This window comes from Mesocricetus auratus, unplaced genomic scaffold (genome assembly GCF_017639785.1).
Source record: "Mesocricetus auratus isolate SY011 unplaced genomic scaffold, BCM_Maur_2.0 Super-Scaffold_15014, whole genome shotgun sequence".
NCBI lineage: Eukaryota > Metazoa > Chordata > Mammalia > Rodentia > Cricetidae > Mesocricetus > Mesocricetus auratus.
In genome coordinates, this window is record NW_024429186.1 from 33,146,961 (window position 1) to 33,165,409 (window position 18,449).

At 47.3% G+C, this 18,449-nt stretch overlaps 2 protein-coding genes across 2 annotated transcripts in view; one reads left to right on the top strand and one right to left on the bottom strand.

Moving 5' to 3' along the window:
* Window positions 1–17,660, top strand: part of Heatr4 (HEAT repeat containing 4) — a 35,869-nt gene extending 18,209 nt beyond the window's left edge. Inside the window, exons 8-17 of the mRNA XM_005072807.4 lie at window positions 282–442; window positions 1,009–1,113; window positions 2,620–2,738; window positions 3,821–4,001; window positions 5,096–5,165; window positions 6,198–6,387; window positions 6,981–7,059; window positions 7,301–7,460; window positions 9,430–9,488; window positions 17,311–17,660. Of these exons, the coding sequence (XP_005072864.4) occupies window positions 282–442; window positions 1,009–1,113; window positions 2,620–2,738; window positions 3,821–4,001; window positions 5,096–5,165; window positions 6,198–6,387; window positions 6,981–7,059; window positions 7,301–7,460; window positions 9,430–9,488; window positions 17,311–17,463 (1,277 nt within the window). The 3' untranslated portion in view covers window positions 17,464–17,660. The remainder of the gene's footprint in view (window positions 1–281; window positions 443–1,008; window positions 1,114–2,619; window positions 2,739–3,820; window positions 4,002–5,095; window positions 5,166–6,197; window positions 6,388–6,980; window positions 7,060–7,300; window positions 7,461–9,429; window positions 9,489–17,310) is intronic.
* Riox1 (ribosomal oxygenase 1) lies at window positions 8,944–11,503 on the bottom strand. Its single transcript, XM_040742780.1, has one exon. The coding sequence runs from the start codon at window positions 11,353–11,355 to the stop codon at window positions 9,598–9,600; it is 1,758 nt and encodes a 585-aa protein (XP_040598714.1). The 5' UTR covers window positions 11,356–11,503; the 3' UTR covers window positions 8,944–9,597.
* Window positions 17,661–18,449: the final 789 nt, after the last annotated feature.

Consider the following 18,449-nt stretch of genomic DNA (forward strand, 5'->3'; position numbering starts at 1 on the left):
TCCCAGCACTCGGGAGGCAGAGGCAGGCGGATCTCTGTGAGTTCGAGGCCAGCCAGGTCTACAGAGTGAGTTCCAGGACAGCCTCCAAAGCCACAGAGAAACCCTGTCTCGAAAAACCAAAAAAAAAAAAAAAATCTTACCATATGGTTGAAGTATCAGGGTGGTTTTCTAGACTCTGTGGGACACAGAAGTATCAGGCAGTTAACAGTCACAGGTACCAGTTCAAATGTGGTTCTTTCTGGGAGAAAACAATCTGAACTTTTTTCAACCCACCGGGGCAGGTAATAGTGTGGACAGCTGGGCCGCAGCTCAGTGCTTGGCTCTGGAAGGCATTGCCACCTACCCAGTGATTAAGAGGATCCTCCACCAGCTCTTTAACAAGAAGAACGAGGCCACAGAGGAACAGTCTTGTATCCTCCTGGGCCATCTCAGTGGGAAGACGGTATGTGTCCACTTCAGAACAAGAGAAGGAAACAAGGTTTAGGGGAGGAAGCGTCTATAGTCAGTGCCTGAGAATGATGTCAAACATAAGCCAAGTACACCAAGTCTGTAAAACCAGATATGGAGAAGTGTCCAGGGGAATGTGAGAAGCTAGCTGAGAAGTTTCTAGCAGCATAAAGGTTGAGTCATGACATACAGACTTCTCACAGAGGCTTCTCACTGATACCCCCACAATGCCATTCATTTGGAGTAAAAACACAAGACTCCACACAGACTGTGAACATACAAACCACCCCAGGGACTAGAAACAGTCAGAAGGGAAGGCCCTCATTTTCTGCTCAGATTCTTAGACCTGTATTTTCTTTACGGTTTATAACTCCAGACAGATTGCTTGGGTAGCAGAGTGCCCATCTCTTATGATCCCACTCTGTTCCTTAATAGGAACGAGTATTCCATGACCTTGGGGCATTTACTATGCTGGATGCCATGTTAGGACATAATTTCTTCAAGATTCTAGTGTCTCTAAGAGTGAGCAAGACTATCCACGCAAGTCTTCCTTTTCCTCAGACCCTGATCCACACAATGCTCGCTGTGGAGCTGAACAGCAGGCAATGGAAGGACCGCATTGTGGCCTGCCGCGCTTTCTCTCGGATCAGTGGAAACATCTGTATAGTAAGTCTGTCTTCTCCCAGGAAGTCTGGCAGAGCTGGCCTGGAGTCTTCCTACTCTTTGCTTCTATCTAGTATCTCATTGCTGCCTCTTATTCATAAATTGGAATATCTTTAAGTATCATGTACCTCTCATTTTAGGCCAGTGCTCCTTGGTGGAGTGTCAATCCACAAACTGTGACATAGCCACTATCAAATACATACAAACCAAGAGGGAGCATATAAACTTAATAGTAATTTGACACTGTCTCAGTATCAGTAGACATTATGACAGTATCAGTCAACGATGCATTCCTCCCTCATCCTATGCTGAATATTGGTCCTTGATTTGAGAGCAGACTGAAAAGACCCAACAATCCAACTAAACAAATGCCCATGTTGGTTCCCTGAATATTCAGCACATAGTCCCCGTTTTCAAAACCAATGGCATTAACATTGGAGCAATAAGACTAACAATACAAATGAATCGATGTCGACCCCTCTTGGTGGCCATCGGGATTGTCTCCCTGAATCAAAGAACATGCCAAAGACCTGCATGGAGTACTAGGGGACTACAGGCATTTAAAATCAGGTAGTGCAAACAAAGCATTTCTCATTATTAAAGCAAGCAAAGCATGAGGTAATGTTTACAGTTAGCTTAAGCAAATACATGTATAATAAGGGAGTGTACCAGGTGTTGTCTTATCATCTTTGACGGTGTGAAAAGAGCCAATATTCTTCCCAGGCCTTTGCTTTTTCCCAAAGAGATAATGTGGTCATGTCCTTGCTTTTAAGTGCATTCACTTATCATAGTTCATGCGATTCTTTCTAGAAGGTCACCTTGTCAGGAGAACATTCTGTACTCTGCCCCATCCACAGTTCACAGCTTTCTTACACAGGCTCCCACAACTTGAGAGCAGAGTGAATGCAAGGCGCTCTCTTGAAACTTTCTGGAGCCTGGTGTCTACCGAATGTAAGTGGCTGAACAACTTGGGGGTGTGGAACTTGGCTACAATTGAAGAAATTCTGAGCAAGTGAAACCCGAACCTCTTTTTACTATTACATTCTAGTCACTAGCTGTCTGAGTGGAATCAGTCCCTCTTCTTAGAGCTGCTTAATCTCTTATCACACCGAATACTTTCAATATAGCCCGTAACATGGCTACTCCTGCTTAGAAGTGGCGTCCTCAGGACATGAACTTTCAGCACTAAGCCCAGAAAAGTCTCAGGCAATCTGGAATGAGGACATTGCTTGATTATGTAATACCTTTGAATTTCAAGTCTCTCACACTCATTATGTTGGTGCCAACAAGATGCAGGAGTTTAAGAGATGGGTTTGGGAAACAGACCTGGGTTCTGAGACCAGGCAGAAGCATTTACCAGACTATCCTGGGACAAATTAATCAAAGCCTCCATTGTGTCATCTGTATACAGAAATACCATCTGCCCAACTGGACTGAGAGATTAACGGATAGACAAAAACCTGGTGTCAAGTACAAAGTCAGTGAGCCGATTATCATACCTATTGACAGGATATGAAGCATAAGCTAATCGAGCTGATGTGGAATGACTGGAACAAAGAAGTCAGGCAAGCGGCTGCCAAAGCGCTGGGGCAGATGAGCCTTGGGAAGGAGGTGCATGACATGATCAGGTAAGACCCGGCCTCTGCAGCTCAGAGCCCTTCCTTTCTTAGCAGTGCCTGGGCCATCTGGATCCAGCCAGTTACCGGCTGAGCTCTGGTAGGATCAACATACTAGGTCCCACTATAAAAGGTTCAGTCCCTACAGGAACTACCATCGCGGGTAGCCAAAGAGGCACTGGATGCCCACCAAGTGTGAGGTCATCTTTTACGTATTTGAGGAAGGATGCAATTCTGATGAACGCAAATACAATATACAAATACCTAATTGAAAAAACCAACCCATACTAACCTAATACCATAGGTATTAGCATATACCATAACTGCTATAGAAAAATGCTACACTCAGTGTGGACTAGGAAGGCCAAGTTCCACGGAGATGCAGTCATTCCGGGCTGGAGACGACTGTCAAAACGTGCACTGTATTTGTAAGATGGGGTGCAACCTTTATTGTTCAAGACACCTGAATATCTACCACACGCCAGGTAATAGGAGTTCAAGAAAGTAAGACGCCCAAGGTCCCAACCCAGTGAAACTTTAATGATCATACACCAACATAGAAAAGGTATGTCACAGGGCATTGGTGGCGCACGCCTTTAATCCCAGCACTCGGGAGGCAGAGGCAGGTGGATCTCTGTGAGTTCAAGACCAGCCTGGTCTACAAGAGTTAGTTCCAGGACAACCTCCAAAGCCACAGAAAAACCCTGTCAAGAATAACAAAGAAAGAAAGAAAGGAAGGAAGGAGGGAGGGAGGGAGGGAAGGAAGGAAGAAGGAAGAAAGAAGGAAAGAAAAGGTATGTCTACATAACTGGGCCCCACAAAGCTAGAACTCTATCCCAAGGGCATGGTGGAAGGGAACAAGGCACAGAAACGTTTTTTTTGGGGGGGGGGTCAGGGTTTGGATTTTTGAGACAGGGTTTCTCTGTATTGTTTTGGAGGCTCTCCTGGAACTTACTCTGTAGACCAGGCTGGCCTCGAACTCACAGAGATCCTCCTGCCTCTGCTTCCTGAGTGCTGGGATTAAAGGTGTGCACCACCATCGCCCAGCAGCACAGAAAAGTTTAAGGGAAATAAAAGCTACTTGTGTCTTACAGGATTAAGCTGAGTCAAGGAAATTCCCAGGAGCGGATTGAGGCCCTCTCCCTGATCCGTGTACTCAAGCTCATGACAGCCAAGCTTCTCCCAAGCTTCCTGAGCTGCTTCTCGGATGAGTTCATAGCAATTCGACAGGCAGCTTGTATGGCGGCAGGTGCCCTGCAGATCCGAGACAAGATGGTAAGTCAAGGCAGCATGCTGTCATCTTATCTGATGGACCCAAAGAGAGTGTCACTGTCTCTGCTGTGCCGGGCACACTCACTGTCTGTGGGGATGCGGGATGAGCAGCCCGACAGAAAGGTGAAAGGAGACATAGGTCACATCAATCAGTAAGAGGCATTTAGCTTAGTGAGCCCCAACTTCAAGCCAGAGCATGCCACCCTTTCGATTGTTGTCATGTCAGTTAACTAGTTTCCTAATAGCTGGTCACTGATAGGCGTAAGGGTTAATACCAATGAATGGAGTTTTTACTCCTTGTTACTAGGAGAAACTGGACAGAGGTATTCACAAGAAGTCTAAGTGAAACATGATGTGACCCTTACACTTGGGAGATAAGGCAAGAGGCAGAAAGTTCAAGAATTTGAGACAAGGGGCTGGAGAGATGGCTCAGCAGTTAAGAACACTAACTGCTCTTCCAGAGGACTGGGTTCCATTCCTAGCACCTACATGGCAGCTCACAAATATCTGTAACTCTATTTTCAAGGGCTCCAAACTACTTTCTGGCCTCTAAGGGCATTGTATCACAAGGCACATAGATAAACACATGCAAGCAAAACAACCATATACATTAGAAAGCATGTGAGGTCTGTGAGTTTGAGACCAGCCTGGTCTACAAGAGCTAGTTCCAGAAACTGTGCCTCGGGGAAAAAAAAAAAGCATTTGAGGGTTGGGCTTTAATACCAGCACTCGGGAGGCAGAGGTAGGCAGATCTCTGTGAGTTCAAGACCAGCCTGATCTTCAGAGCAACCGAAGCTACATAGTTATACAGTCTCAAAAATGAGTGTGGGGAGCAGGGGAGAGAGACTGCAGAGAAAGTCTGAGACTAGGGGTGCAGTTCAGTGGTAGAACATGTAAGTAGTGTATGTATGGTGATAAATCTGTGTTGAGAAAAATACACAGAGCAGACAATTCAGCTAGTTAGACAGGCTGACTGTCACTACTATTAACAGAAGGCTGCTTTTCCAATTAAAGCATCCCTAGAAATAAGTGGGGTCTCTGCCTCTGGTCCATTCTTAGTCTGGTTCTTCCCACTTGACATTTCCTGTCTATTACAGGTGCTTGAATGCCTCCAGAATCTGATGAACAAAGATCCCTACTGGAAAATCAAGGCTTTTGCCATTCGAGGTATTTCAGAAATAATAGCTCCAAGCACTATACTTTTTGTTTTTTTGTTTGTTTGGTTGGTTGGATGGTTTTGGTTTTTCGAGACAGGGTTTCCCTGTGGCTTTGTAGGCTGTCCTGGAACTCGCTCGGTAGACCAGGCTGGTCTCGAACTCACAGTGATCTGCCTGCCTCTGCCTCCCGAGTGCTGGGATTAAAGGTGTGCGCCACCAACACCTGACTCAAGCACTACACTTGAAATACTTTCTTCATGCTAATAGACCCCTAGAAACTCTAGTGAGACAGCTAGTGTATAGTGGAAGGGACTGTCTTAGCTTCTCAGTCTCTGGGCTGAGAAAAAAAAGATTTTAAGTGTTTAGTTAAGGATCCTATGTATATTGAAATTTGCTAAGCAAAGAACAGACTACACAGTTCCCACCATCAAAATTAAGGATAAGTTTCTAATTGATATCCACTGTTGGATACATCTTGCATTCCCTGGAGATTTCAACTAGCACTTGTTAAGAGTCAAACCAGATTCAAGACAGTTACAGAGCTTAAAACTTCCTCTTCACCTTTCCAGTTTTTCCTAGAACCTCTGCACTGCTTCTCTTTTTGAAATGGTCTTTGATGGAACCCTAGCAGAACCAGACCTAGGTAATCCTGAGAAATAATTGTGCCTTCTGCCCGCACCTTAACTACACTTCTCTTCCATGTTAAATTTTCCCCCACCTAATTCCCGAATAGGCAAACTCAGCTATGTTTATATCCCATTAGGTAAGAACAGTATAAAACACGACTCTTGGGAGTCCTTTGGAAGAGCTATCCTAATGCAGTCAGGCATGGTGGTATACACCTGTAATCGCAGCCCTCAGGAGGCAAAGGCAGGGGGTCACTGCAAATGTGAGGCCAGCCATGTGTACACAGCAAGACTCTGCCCTGAAGCTAACCATCAAACCTCACACATGCTGAGCAAAGCTTTGCTACCTCTCTCAAGTTCCTAAATTTCGCTACTGTCAATGACAGTGGAACATGCTTGTCCTGTCACCTCTACAGCTTTGGGACAGATTGGGCAAGTAAGTCCCCAGCTGACAGATCTTCTGCTCTGGGCTATCCACTATGAAGAATCACCAGGTGTACGACTGGAAGCTTGCCGCAGCATCCTAGCCCTCAAGCTTCAAGGAAGCCAGGTCAGGGACACCTTTCTGGATGTGCTGCTCCTAGAGGACCACGAGGCTGTTCTTAAGTAAGCACTAAACCTCTGGTTTCTGCCAGGACCTCCTGGATTGCCAACTCTCCGAGCCTTGATCACTAAATATGCTCTGCCTTTCCAGGCTAAGTGGGTAACAGAAAACCCTGCCATAATTAGATTGTCATAGCTCCCACAGTTCATCTGTTATTTCTCTTCTTCCAGGGAGTTTTAGATTATTCATGTATTCAACAAACATTTATCCAGTACCTAGTGAGACAACAGACTAGAGTCAACAATACCAGGGTTTAATGCACTTGCCCACACTCGAAGTGCTGTGCCCCCAATCCAGGTCTTTTCTGTTTGTCTCAAGCCTCCAATGCAGATGAAACTCTACATTATAAACTGGGGTGACAAGTAACAAAGTGGCATTTGGTACTTTCACAAAGGTGTTATAATAAATAGTAACTCACTGCCTTCACATATATACTCTGGAACTGCACAACAGCTGTGTAAATTATCTTTCTACAGAGAAGACTCAGTTAAACTGTTGACGAGTGGAGTTTTAGGATTCTTGCCTGACTCCAAATCCTATTGTTTAACACCATGCTTTCAAGTACAAGGTAGAACAACCTTTCGAATCTTTTCAGGGAAATTTACCAGGCAATGACAGTACTCAACTTACAAATTGAAGGAAATCAAGAAATGCTTCAGGAGATCAAGAAGAAGGTAAATCAGTACAAACTGTTTTCAAAAGGAAATCCAGGGCTTCAAAAGTTTTACTAATAAGCATGATACAGTCAATTACTCTATCTTTTTTATGTGTTGGTTTGAGTGTTATTAGGTAGCTCAAAATGACCTTAAAGTTGGGCTCTCTTGCCTCAGCCTCCCAGCTCCATGCTTGGCATAATCAAATCACATTAATGCTTCTTCTTCCCTACTACAGTTGGCTGCTTTTTTTTCCCTTTAGATTGAAACACTAAATCAAAAGGACTTGCTGACAGAGAAAATACTCAAGTTGGAAGCGGCTATAAGATATGTGAAGCAAAAAGGAATACGTGTTTACTCAGAACCCATAGAGGGCCAAAACCCAATGGAACTCCAAACTTTTCTTCAAGACGTTTTTGAGAGTAGGTTTCTTTTTGGTGAACCCGTCCCTTGACTCTTCTCACCAGACTATCCCAGGACCCAGACACTTGGGGACTTCATTGGAGCCCTTCTTGGTTCCCATTCACTCCCTCTCCCCGCTCGCCAGGGCTTCCATCCAACTGCAATTGCGTGTAATCTAAAAGGTAGCTCTATCTGAACTGACTTTAAAAAGGACAAACTAGAAAAGCACGAGCCTTTAGAAAAGCAGGTAACTACTATACGTGTCTGATTAAGCACTCCAAAAGACCTTACACATTTTACCCTTCATAGTGGTCGTCTCTGAAAGTGCAGCTGGAAGGAAAGCAATTATTTTATGCTCTAACTTAATGGGAAAAATTTTCTAAACATCTTCGACCTTAAAAACTGAACCTAAAGCCAGGCAGTGGTGGTGCACGCCTTTAATCCCAGCACTCGGGAGGCAGAGGTAGGCGGATCTCTGTGAGTTCGAGGCCAGCCTGGTCTTCAAAGAGAGTTCCAAGACAGCCTCCAAACCTACAGAGAAACCCTGTCTCCAAAAATAAAAATTAAAAAAAAAAAAAACCTGAACCCATCAGTTACAACAGAATCTTTTTTTTTCTTCTTTTGGGTTTTTCGAGACAGGGTTTCTCTGTAGGTTTGGAGACTGTCCTGGAACTCGTTGAAGACCAGGCTGGCCTCAAACTCAGATATCTGCCTGCCTGTTGTGATTAAAAGCATGTGCCACCACTGCCCTTCTTAACAGAATCTTAAGAGGCCTAGATACTCCCAATGATGAGGGTGCAGAAGTCAAACCGTACCAAAATATACTTACAAAATAAGCAGTAGACTCAGGTCATTCCGCCAGCTGCCTACCGGCCACCACCCCAAACCCAGACCTTCTGGTTCCAAGTGCTCTTTCTGGCGCACCAGACTTTCTCCCAACAATCATGAGGCTACGCACTTGCCAGATTTGGGGAAGTTTCGTCCAATGCCAGGGGGAAAATGAGTGGAAAGTAACTGGGACACACCGATCTTCCCTGTGGCCAGCTTGCTCAAAGTTAGGCGACTAAGGCCTATGAAAGCGTAACCAGGTGACATGACACTGTCCCTCTGGGAGCAGTGCCAGTCAGCCGCTGACTTAAACCAAGCACTGTGCAAATACAGCATACACTTCAAAGCTGACTCTGCTAGTGGACGCTTTTCTGTGAGGATTGCGCTGTAGGATGGGGTTCAAGTAGCATAACTAAAGTGAGTAAATTGCCTCCAAATGGTCCCAACCAGATATGCTTCTCTTCTCTAAGGAGAGTAATGCTTGCTGATGAACCCAAGGCATTGCACATGCTAAGCACACCCTTGCTCTAGCCGGCCCTCTTTAAGCACAGCTAATACACTCCTGTGACATCATAAACCACGTCGCCTTTCATCTCAGCCATGCTTTCCTTATCTTCTTCCCTGTCTCACATTTTTCAAACCAAGCCCAAAAATTCTAGGCTTAGAAAAGAGAAATGGTCTTTGGCACTTTTTAATAAATCTTCTAATGTTCATACAAACTTTCTTTTTACATTCATACAAACATAGCACAGGATATTGGCCCCATCCTGCCCCACAAACTGATTTAAGAGAACGCAAAGATGTAACTTCCATATAAAAATCCCTGATGTCTCAGCCCGGCACTGGTGGCACATGCCTTTAATCCCAGCACTCGGGAGGCAGAGGCAGGCGGATCTCTGTGAGTTCGAGGCCAGCCAGGTCTACAGAGCGAGTTCCAGGACAGCCTCCAAAGCAATACAGAGAAACCCTGTCTTGAAAAACCAAAAATATAAATAAAAAGAAATCCCTAATGTCTCAAGCAGGATGACACAGCCAATGCCACACAATACACTGGAGCTTGCAGGGAATGAATGAGGTTGGTGCTCTGAAATGACAAGAGCTGTTGCTTCTGCAGACACAGCTTTTTGCCCCGATCCAATTTCTGTTTACTTTTGTACCTAGATGAAGAGGCTCCTCCTGTAAGAAGATTTGAGTTTTGTGACACCGAAGCAGTCACAAAGGTAAAAAAACCCGTAACCATACTGATGCTTAGCAAGGTAAGAACATGACTTAAGAAAAAAAAAAAGGTGGTGGTGGTGGTGGACAACACTGCATTCTTTCCAGCCATCCTCAAGAAACTAATTCAAGACCCAGAGGTGTCTTGGTGAGCAGCAGCCCCTTATCATACAGCGTGGTTGCCAGGGAAAGCTGGTCTTCCACACTGTCACAGGGCAAATCCCCTACTTTCACAAACTCTGGGTAGGAGCGAAGCAAGAGTTCCATGGCGTCAGCCTGCTGTGGGTCGATCTCCAAGCACTTGGGCTCCTCCAGATGGTAAACGCGAGAGTTTTCCACCGTGTAGTAGAGGAACAAGCGGCCTCCCTCACCCACCAGCCGGGCTATGCCATCCTGAAGCATATGGACTTCTGTTTCTGTTGTCAACTGGGCCCCCACATCTACAAGTTCTCCATCCTCCCAGCGAATTGGGAGCCCGTGAACACTCAGTGCCGTTTCCCTAGTAGTCATCACAGGGGGCAGGGAATCGTGGATGAAGTCTTTGGCTCTCTGGTCAGCCACAGCATCGACAGGAGCAAAGTGTCCCAGGCGAGCAACCAAGACCCTCACCTTTTCCATGAAAGCTGTTCTTCTAGGATCCTTGGAGTCTGAATGTTGGGCCCCCATGTAATCCATGAAGTCTCGAGGCAGGCCCCTGCGGAACTCCACGTTTTCCTCTATTGCTGCTTGCACTGCCAGGGGCAGTAAAGCCTCCAAGAAGTCACCCCATGTATTGCGCTGGTAGGTGGACAGGGTGAGGTGCAGGGAGTGGTCTCCGTCCTGACATTCAGCTTGGTGAATGAAGCCCCGAGGAAAATAAAGCAGGTCTCCAGGTTCCAGCACGGTTTGTAGCACCGGCTCACCAAGGTCCTCCTGGCTGAAGTTGGGGCTAGAAGTCAGAGCGAGCTCCTCACTTGGGTCCCGCGGTCGGTAGACACGCCAGAGCTTCCGGCCTTCCAGCTGCAACACGAAAGCCTCGATGTCGTCGTAGTGGGGAGCAAAGCCCTGTGAGTTGGGGGGCGTGAGGTAGACGTTGGAGCCGGCCATGCTTCCAAACTGTTCCTGGAGCATGGCCAGAAACTTCCACACGGTGTAGGAGAAAGCCTGCGGGCAGAGAAGGCGCAAGGAGCAGCCGGCCTGGTAGAGGGACCACGCGGTGGCGGGAAGAGCGCGGCCCGGAGGGTTCAAGGTTTCCCGCCTCCCGTCGACGTAGCGCGCGGCGTCCAGGTGCTGCCCGAAGTGTACGTCCTGGTGGCGCAGAATCGAGTTCAACTCGGCAGTCGAGAACAGGCCTTTGTAGTAGTTGCGGTCCTGCCGCCGCACCAGCACCGCCTCCCGCTCCCACAGGCGCCGGTAGAAGTGGTCGGGAGGCATGGGCGCCAGGAGCCACTCGAAGAGGCGGGCGGCGCGCCTCCGGCTGCTGGGGACGCCGTCCAGTTCCGTCAACACCTGCCGCAGCGGCGAGTCCCAGGGCCCCTCCGCGCCATTCACGTGCGGGCCCGGGAGCCCAACCGGGGTCCACGGGTCTCGGGAGCGTGCGGCCCGCCCCTCCCCGCGGCGCGGCTCGGCCGGCCGCGAGCTCTCCCGCCGCTCCGCAGGCCCCTCCCGCTCGCCCGCGGCCGGCTCCACCTTTGAGTCCGAGTCCGCGTCCCCGCTCGGCAGCGCGCGAGCCCTCAGCGCGGCCACGCGGGACGCCGCACTTTTCCGGTGCCTTCGGATCTTCCGGGGTCGCAAGGGCAGGGCCAAGACCGACCCACCGCGAAGCTGCGGCTGACGCCGGCGCCTCCCGGGCCCGCGCCGCAGCAGCGCCGCGCTGTTCTGTAGCCCATCCATGGCGGGGCGGTACAGCGCTGGAGACAGCCGACTCCGCTCCCGCCGCCGCGCGGCTCTATAGGAAGAGGCTCCTCCCTCTAACCGCCCCTACGTAGGCCACGCCTACCTTCCTCCCGGGTCCTTCCGCTTCCAGGTTAGTGCAGCGAGGTTCACACCACACTGGAAAGGCAAAAATCCTTACCCGGTCGAGATTCCTTGTTGACCGAGCAGTTTAAGAAAACAAGGCACGAGGAATTCCAGAAGAAAGCAACTTCATTCCTCTTTTTTTTTTTTTTTGGTTTTTCGAGCCAGGGTTTCTCTGTGTAGCTTTGGAGCCTATCCTGGCCTTGAATTGACAGAGATCTGCCTGCCTCTACTTCCAGAGTGCTGGGATTAAAGACGTGCGCCACCAATGCCAGGCATCCTGCTTCCTCCTTTTTAATCTGCTTTCTCCAGTCAGTTTTGTGGCAGGAGTTTTTGTTCCTCAGCCATTTCCTGGTAGAATGAATGAAGACAAAGTCTGATCTCTAAGTATCAGCTCTGTTCTCTTCACTGCAGAAAACTTCACTGTTGGCCAGGCCGTGGATGCGCACGCCTTTAATCCTTGCACTTCCGAGGCAGAGACAGGCGGAGCTCTGAGTTTGTGGCTAGCCCGGTCTACCAAGGGAGTTTCAGGACAGCCAGAGCTGTTACACAGAGAAATTCCTTGGGATGACAGTCGGGGAGCAAAAACAAAAGGGGAAAAAAAAAAACAACACCTTCATTGTTAAGCCTTTCTCCATTTCATTTCTCTCCTTCCTCAACCACAAATCCTTGCTAGATAAGGTGGTTCATGCCTGTAACCCCAGCATTTAGAAGGCTGAGGTTACAGGGTGAGACCCTAGTAATCAATATTCTTTTCTTTCTCTGAAAAGCAAGGTTGTCAGTGTTTTCCTTCATAGTCCAGCCTGGCCTCAAACTCCAGGTCCTCTTGCCTCAACCTGAGATGACAAGCTTGTCTTGTCCAGTAGGTAGGTGGTTTCTGTTTCTCCTCCTCTTTTTCAAGGTTCTGACTTTTTTTCTAAGGGTGTGTGTGTCCCCACAGAGACCAGAAGGGAGTGCCAGATCCCGTGGAGCTGGAGTACAGTCGTTTGTGGAGTCCCATGTCTGGTCCTTTGATGGAGCAGTAAACGGTCTTTAACCACTGAGTGGTCTCTCCAGCCCCCAGCAGACTCTGCTCTGCATGCATTCGTGTGCTGGAGGACACCACCAGACCCTCACTCAGCCCCTGCTTTAGCAGCCATGACAGGCTGCAGAAAAGACACCAGGCCTCTGACTCAGCCCATGCCCGACCCTGCTGGGCTTGCCCTAGTCACTAGGAGGTCAGGTACCCTCCTTGTGGCAAGGAACCAATCAGAAGTGAGCTGGTGGGCTCTGGATGTGCTTTGCCACTCTGGGCATGCTTTATGGAAGAGGTGGTGTTAACAGTGGAGTGCAGAGCGTAGCCACGGCCCTGGGAGGGCCTACAGGCCATAACAACTAGTTGGCCAATCAACACGGGACAGGTTGTCCAAGCTCAGAAGCGCACCAGTGCTGAGACTGACTGTTGCATACTAGACACTCCCCTTACGCTGCCCAATAAGCTCCCTGCCTCTCAGTTTCTCCCAGCCCTTCTCATGCCAGCCTCCATGTTGAACTGACCAAGGGCCCGAGTTAGTGGGGTTAGCTCGTTAAACAATAAGACTCTTTGCTTTCACATCGGAATGGGTCTCTTGGTGATTTGGGGGTTCAGAATTTGGGCACAACATGTGTGTAGCACATGTGTGTGTGTACCACCATGCCTGGCAGAACAGAGTTTTTGATTGTGGCAGGGTGGCATAGGGAGTTAGGCGGTTTAAATGATTTTTACATACACCCCATGGAAGCCTAAGTGAATTGACTTGCATCTGTGTTGGTTAACGTCCTCAACTCGACAGGATCTAGAACCACTACCGAGAGCAGCCTCCGGGCAGGACTGTGAGGGATTGTTTAGATTAGGCTGAAGTAGACCCACTCCAACTGAGGGCAGCACCGCCCACTGGGTGGGGTCTCTTTGGGTAAGGAGGAAAAAGCCTTTACTCTCTGCTTCCTGACTGTGATGAGGTGTGATTGGCTGCTTCCTGCGCTTGCGCCCACCCTTCCCTACCACGATGGGCTGTAAACCACGTAAACCCCACCTCCTGAAGTTGTTTCTTTTCAGGTATTTTTGTCACAGGAGGCAGAAATTATTGTGACAAAATTAGTAGAGGACGGTATCAGACAAAGTCACCAGGAGAGGTTGTAAAGGGACTGCTCAGTGCAGAGGAGGCAGAGGCGTGGGGGGCTTAAAGCAACCAGGGTCCTACCAAGTTCGGGGCCTTAGTAGGAGGCTGCAGGGGCCTGGGGGGAGGGGATAGTCTTCCCTTTTCATTTATTTGTTTATTTATTTTGTTTTTTTAAAACAGTTTCTTTTTTGTTTTGTTTTGTTTTTCGAGACATGGTTTCTCTATATTGTTTTGGAGGCTGGCCTCGAACTCAGAGATCCACCTGCCTCTGCCTCCCGAGTGCTGGGATTAAAGGCGTGTGCCACCAATGCCCTGCTTAGCTTTCCCTTTTTAACAACCACTGTTAATGCTTTCTTAGTTTAATCTAAAATATTTTTGAGATTTATTTCATGTGTATGGGTGTTTTGCCTGAGTGTGTGTCTGTGTACCACATATGTCTAGAAGAACTGAAATTATGGCTAGTTGTGAGCTGCCAGGTAATAGTCAGGGTATTGAATTGGGAATTGAATCTGGGTCCTCTGAAAGATTTTCTTCTTTATTTATATACAGTGTTCTGCCTGCTTGTATGCCTGAAGGCAGAAGAGTGCACCAGATCTTTTTCCAAAAACATGTTAGGTTTATTTATTTAGTATACATAAATAAATGTATGCCCTGTCTGTATGCCCACAGGGCAGAAGAGGGCACCATATCTCATTACTGATGTTTGTGAGCCACACTATGGCTGCTGGGAATTGAACTCAGGACCTCTGAAAGAGCAGCCAGGGCTCTTATCGTCTGAGTCCCTTCTCCTGCCCCCCCCCCGTTAGTGTTTTTTAATGAGTGAGCCACCTCTCCGGGTCCCTTCTTCCTTTTTAAAGTGTGTGTGTGTGTGTGCATGCGTGCGTGCGTGTGTGTGTGTGTGTGTGTGTGTGTGTGTGTGTGTGTGCGTGTGTGTGTATGTGTGTGTGGAGGCCAGAGGATAAGGTCAGGTGTCATCCTTAGTCACCATTTTACTTTTGGGTAGGATTTCTCACTGAACCTAGCTAGTGAGCTCCAGGGATCCTTCTATCTTTGCCTTCCCAGTACTGGGCCTGCAAGCCTGGCTTGTCATGTGGGTAGTGAGGATCCAAACTCAAGTCATCATGCTTGCTCAGCAGGCACCTCACCACACTCCCCTCTAGCCCTGAGAGCTTCCTTCCTAGATGACATAGAGTATGCTGTACGAACCCTGGTGTTAGGTCTCCTGGCTAGATGACATAGAGTATGCTGTACGAACCCTGGTGTTAGGTCTCCTGGTTAGATGACATAGAGTATGCTGTACAAACCCTGGTGTTAGGTCTCCTTCCTAGATGACATAGAGTATGCTCTACAAACCCTGGTGTTAGGTCTCCTGGCTAGATGACATAGAGTATGCTGTACGAACCCTGGTGTTAGGTCTCCTGGTTAGATGACATAGAGTATGCTGTACAAACCCTGGTGTTAGGTCTCCTTCCTAGATGACATAGAGTATGCTCTATGAACCCTGGTGTTAGGTCTCCTTCCTAGATGACATAGAGTATGCTCTACAAACCCTGGTGTTAGGTCTCCTGGCTAGATGACATAGAGTATGCTGTACGAACCCTGGTGTTAGGTCTCCTGGTTAGATGCAGACAAAGGGCAGGTCATATTTGATGATGGAAATTGAATTATCTTTTCAAAAAGAGTGCTTTCCAGGTGACAAAGGACAAAGCAGATGTGAACTTGGGGATATACTGGTCTTTTCTGCCTGCAGAGCAGAGAGGCCTGTGTTTAACCACTACAAGACTCGAAGTTTGTCATTTCCACATTCTGTGCAAATATCTTCTCCTCCCAGCCTTTCCTGTGACCTCATCCTTTTCTTTTTTGAACGCGTCGTGATTTCCTTAAATAAAGGGTCGTGCTGCTATCTCTGTCTTCTCATTTCCCCTGTAGCTGGGAGTTGCCTTTTGGGATCTGCCTTATCTTTAATTTCATCACTTTTCCTGTGGCTCTACTTAGTTCCCACTACAGAAGCAGCTATTAATAACCATTTCCATACGTGCATAATGCTGAGTGGCTTGCAATGATGTCCTTAGTATATTGGGGAGGTTGCTGCTGTGAGATAGGCTCTTACACTGTAGCCCAGATTGGAACTCACTATGTAGCCAGGCTGGCCTCAAGTTCATGGAGATCCTTTTACTTCACTCAGCCTTCTCAGCGCTGAGATTACAGGCAAGAGTCATCACACTTGGCTCTGTAATATGTTTATGAATGGGACTAGGGGGAGGGAAAGCAGGCAAAATAAGCCTCACATCAGGGTTTGTCTATGACTTACATGGGCCAGTGTATATGTATATATTGATGTGTTCTTACATACATCTATACATAATGTGAAAGAATGAGGGAAGCATTATATCATGGTACTCTAACAGTGATTATTATTGATAAATCCTAATATAAACTTTGGAGGACAGATCACCGTTATATTTCATCAAGTACTTCCACTTCCAGTAAGCTATCTTTTCAAAACAAGATGGCTCAGCAGTTAAGAATGAGTACTGCTCTTTCAGGGGACAAGAACTCAAGTAGATGACTCACAAGTGCTCATCTAACTCCAGCTCCAGAAGATCCGAAACCCTCTTCTGGCCCTCATAGGACACCTGCATACATGTGTGTTCATACATACCTGTAGTCATATAGTCACACACATACATAGTAAGATACAGCTTAAACGAACAAATTAAAGAATAGAAAATTAAAAAGTCATTTCTAGGATGTGCTCTTTAGTTTAAATTATTTGGAAAGTTGAAGAAAGAGGATCCCATGAGCTCACAGGTTCCAGACCCACCTGGGCAAAATAATGAGACCCTGTACCCCTCCCCCAAAAAATTCCATGTATACAAATATATTACACAAATGCTCATTACTTATGGTTTCAAAACTGCACATTAAGAGACAGCCTGGGCTGGGTATTGGTGGCGCATGGCTTTAATCCCAGGAGGCAGAGGCAGGTGGATCTCTGTGAGTTCAAGGCCAGCCTGGTCTACAGAGTTAGTTCCAGGACAGTCTCCAAAGCTACACAGAGAAACCCTGTCTTGAAAAACAACAACAACAAAAACCAAAAACAACAACAAAAAAAAGAGCCTGACCTTGTGAAGACATTTTCTCCAAAACTGTGCATTAAGAGACAGCCTGGCCGGGCAGTGGTGGTGCACGCCTTTAACCCCAGCACTCAGGAGGCAGAGGCAGGCGGATCTCTGTGAGTTCGAGGCCAGGCTGGACCGACAGCCTCCAAAACAGTACAGAGAAACCTTGTCTCGTAAAACCAAAAAAAAAAAAAAAAAAAAAGACAGCCTGATCTTCAGGTGGCATTTTATCCATTGAGGTTCCTTCCTCTCAGATGACTAGCTTGTGTCAAGGTGACATAAAATTAACCAGGACCTGCAGGCATGTAGAAGTCAGAGGGCAACTTTCAGGATTCAATACCTGGGATCAAACAGCGAACAATAAATAAGCAAGCTAGCCCTTCAAATTGCCATGCAAATGGTCAAACCTTGTTAACTGAGCAATTCAGGCTTCTCCACATTAGGCTGGCCAGAGTCAAGGGAGACAGGCTTCTAGCTTCTTATTGAATTTAATAGCTTCTAGCTACTCTGGCAACCTGGGTTAAATTGGTCTGCTTTCTCACTCAGGACTGTATGTTAATATTTCTCTGCAGAGTGTGCGGCCCCAAATGCCGAGTCCCTGGCTAAGGAGTCATGTTGTACAATTCTCCGCACACAGAAGTCGCTCACCGTTTTTCAGGGATCTACGGACTGCCCGGGAAAAAAGGATTGAAAGAGGGCCCTTTGGATCCGACACAGATCTCTAGCTGGGCAAATTATTCAGAGAAGATTGTTTTCTAGCACCCATCTTCTCTCCATCGGGGAAAGCTGCCCTGTCTAGGCTGACTGCTTCTCCTGCTCTTAGATAGTGACAGCAGTGGACAGACCACACTGTCTCTTCCACTGTTACTGTACAATGTTCTCGAAATGTTTACAAAGATAAACTATTTATCAATAAGCTTTACTATTGTTGTTGTTGTTATTATTATTATTACTATTTTAGATAGGGTCTCTCTACATAGCCCTGGATGTCCTGAACCTCACTGTGTAGACCAGGGTGACCTCAAGTTCACAGAAATCCACCTGCTCCTGCCTCCCAAGCGCTAGGATTAAAGGTGAGTATCACCATGCCAAGCTTATTACTATTTTTTGAGACTAGGTGCTGCTATGTAGCCTATGCTGGCGTGGAATGTACTATATAGTCCAGGCTCAATATGAACTCGAGATCTTCCTGCCTCAACCTCCAGAGTATGGCACTACAGGTGTATACCTCCATATCTGATTGATTACTCTAGTATCATTTTTTATGGGGGAAAGGGAGGTTACTAGAGATTGAATATAGGACCTCATACATTAGAGGATAGTTCTCTACCACTGAGTTGAAGACTAGCACTGGGTATATGCGTGTGCACATATTTAAGATGGGGGTCTTATCACATAGCCCTGACTGGTCTGGAATTCTCTACGTAGATTTGGCTAGCTTCAAGAGAAGAGCCTATCTCTGTCTCCCAAGTGCTAAGATTAAAGGCATGTGCCACCATCCCTGACCCTTTTTAACTTTTTGAAGTTTTGAGACAGTGTTTACTCAGTTGTCCAGACTGGCATTGTTGACCTCACTCATTTTTGAGGGGGGTGGTTTCGAGACAGGGTTTCTCTGTGGCCTTGGTGGCTGTCCTGGAACTAGTTCTTGTAGACTAGGCTGGCATTGAACTCACAGATATCCTCCTGCCTCTGCCTCCCGTGTGCTGTGACT

Bases quoted from the DNA above. Each gene is read 5' to 3' on its own strand.
- Riox1 (XM_040742780.1), bottom strand. From the start codon at position 11,355: ATGGATGGGCTACAGAACAGCGCGGCGCTGCTGCGGCGCGGGCCCGGG.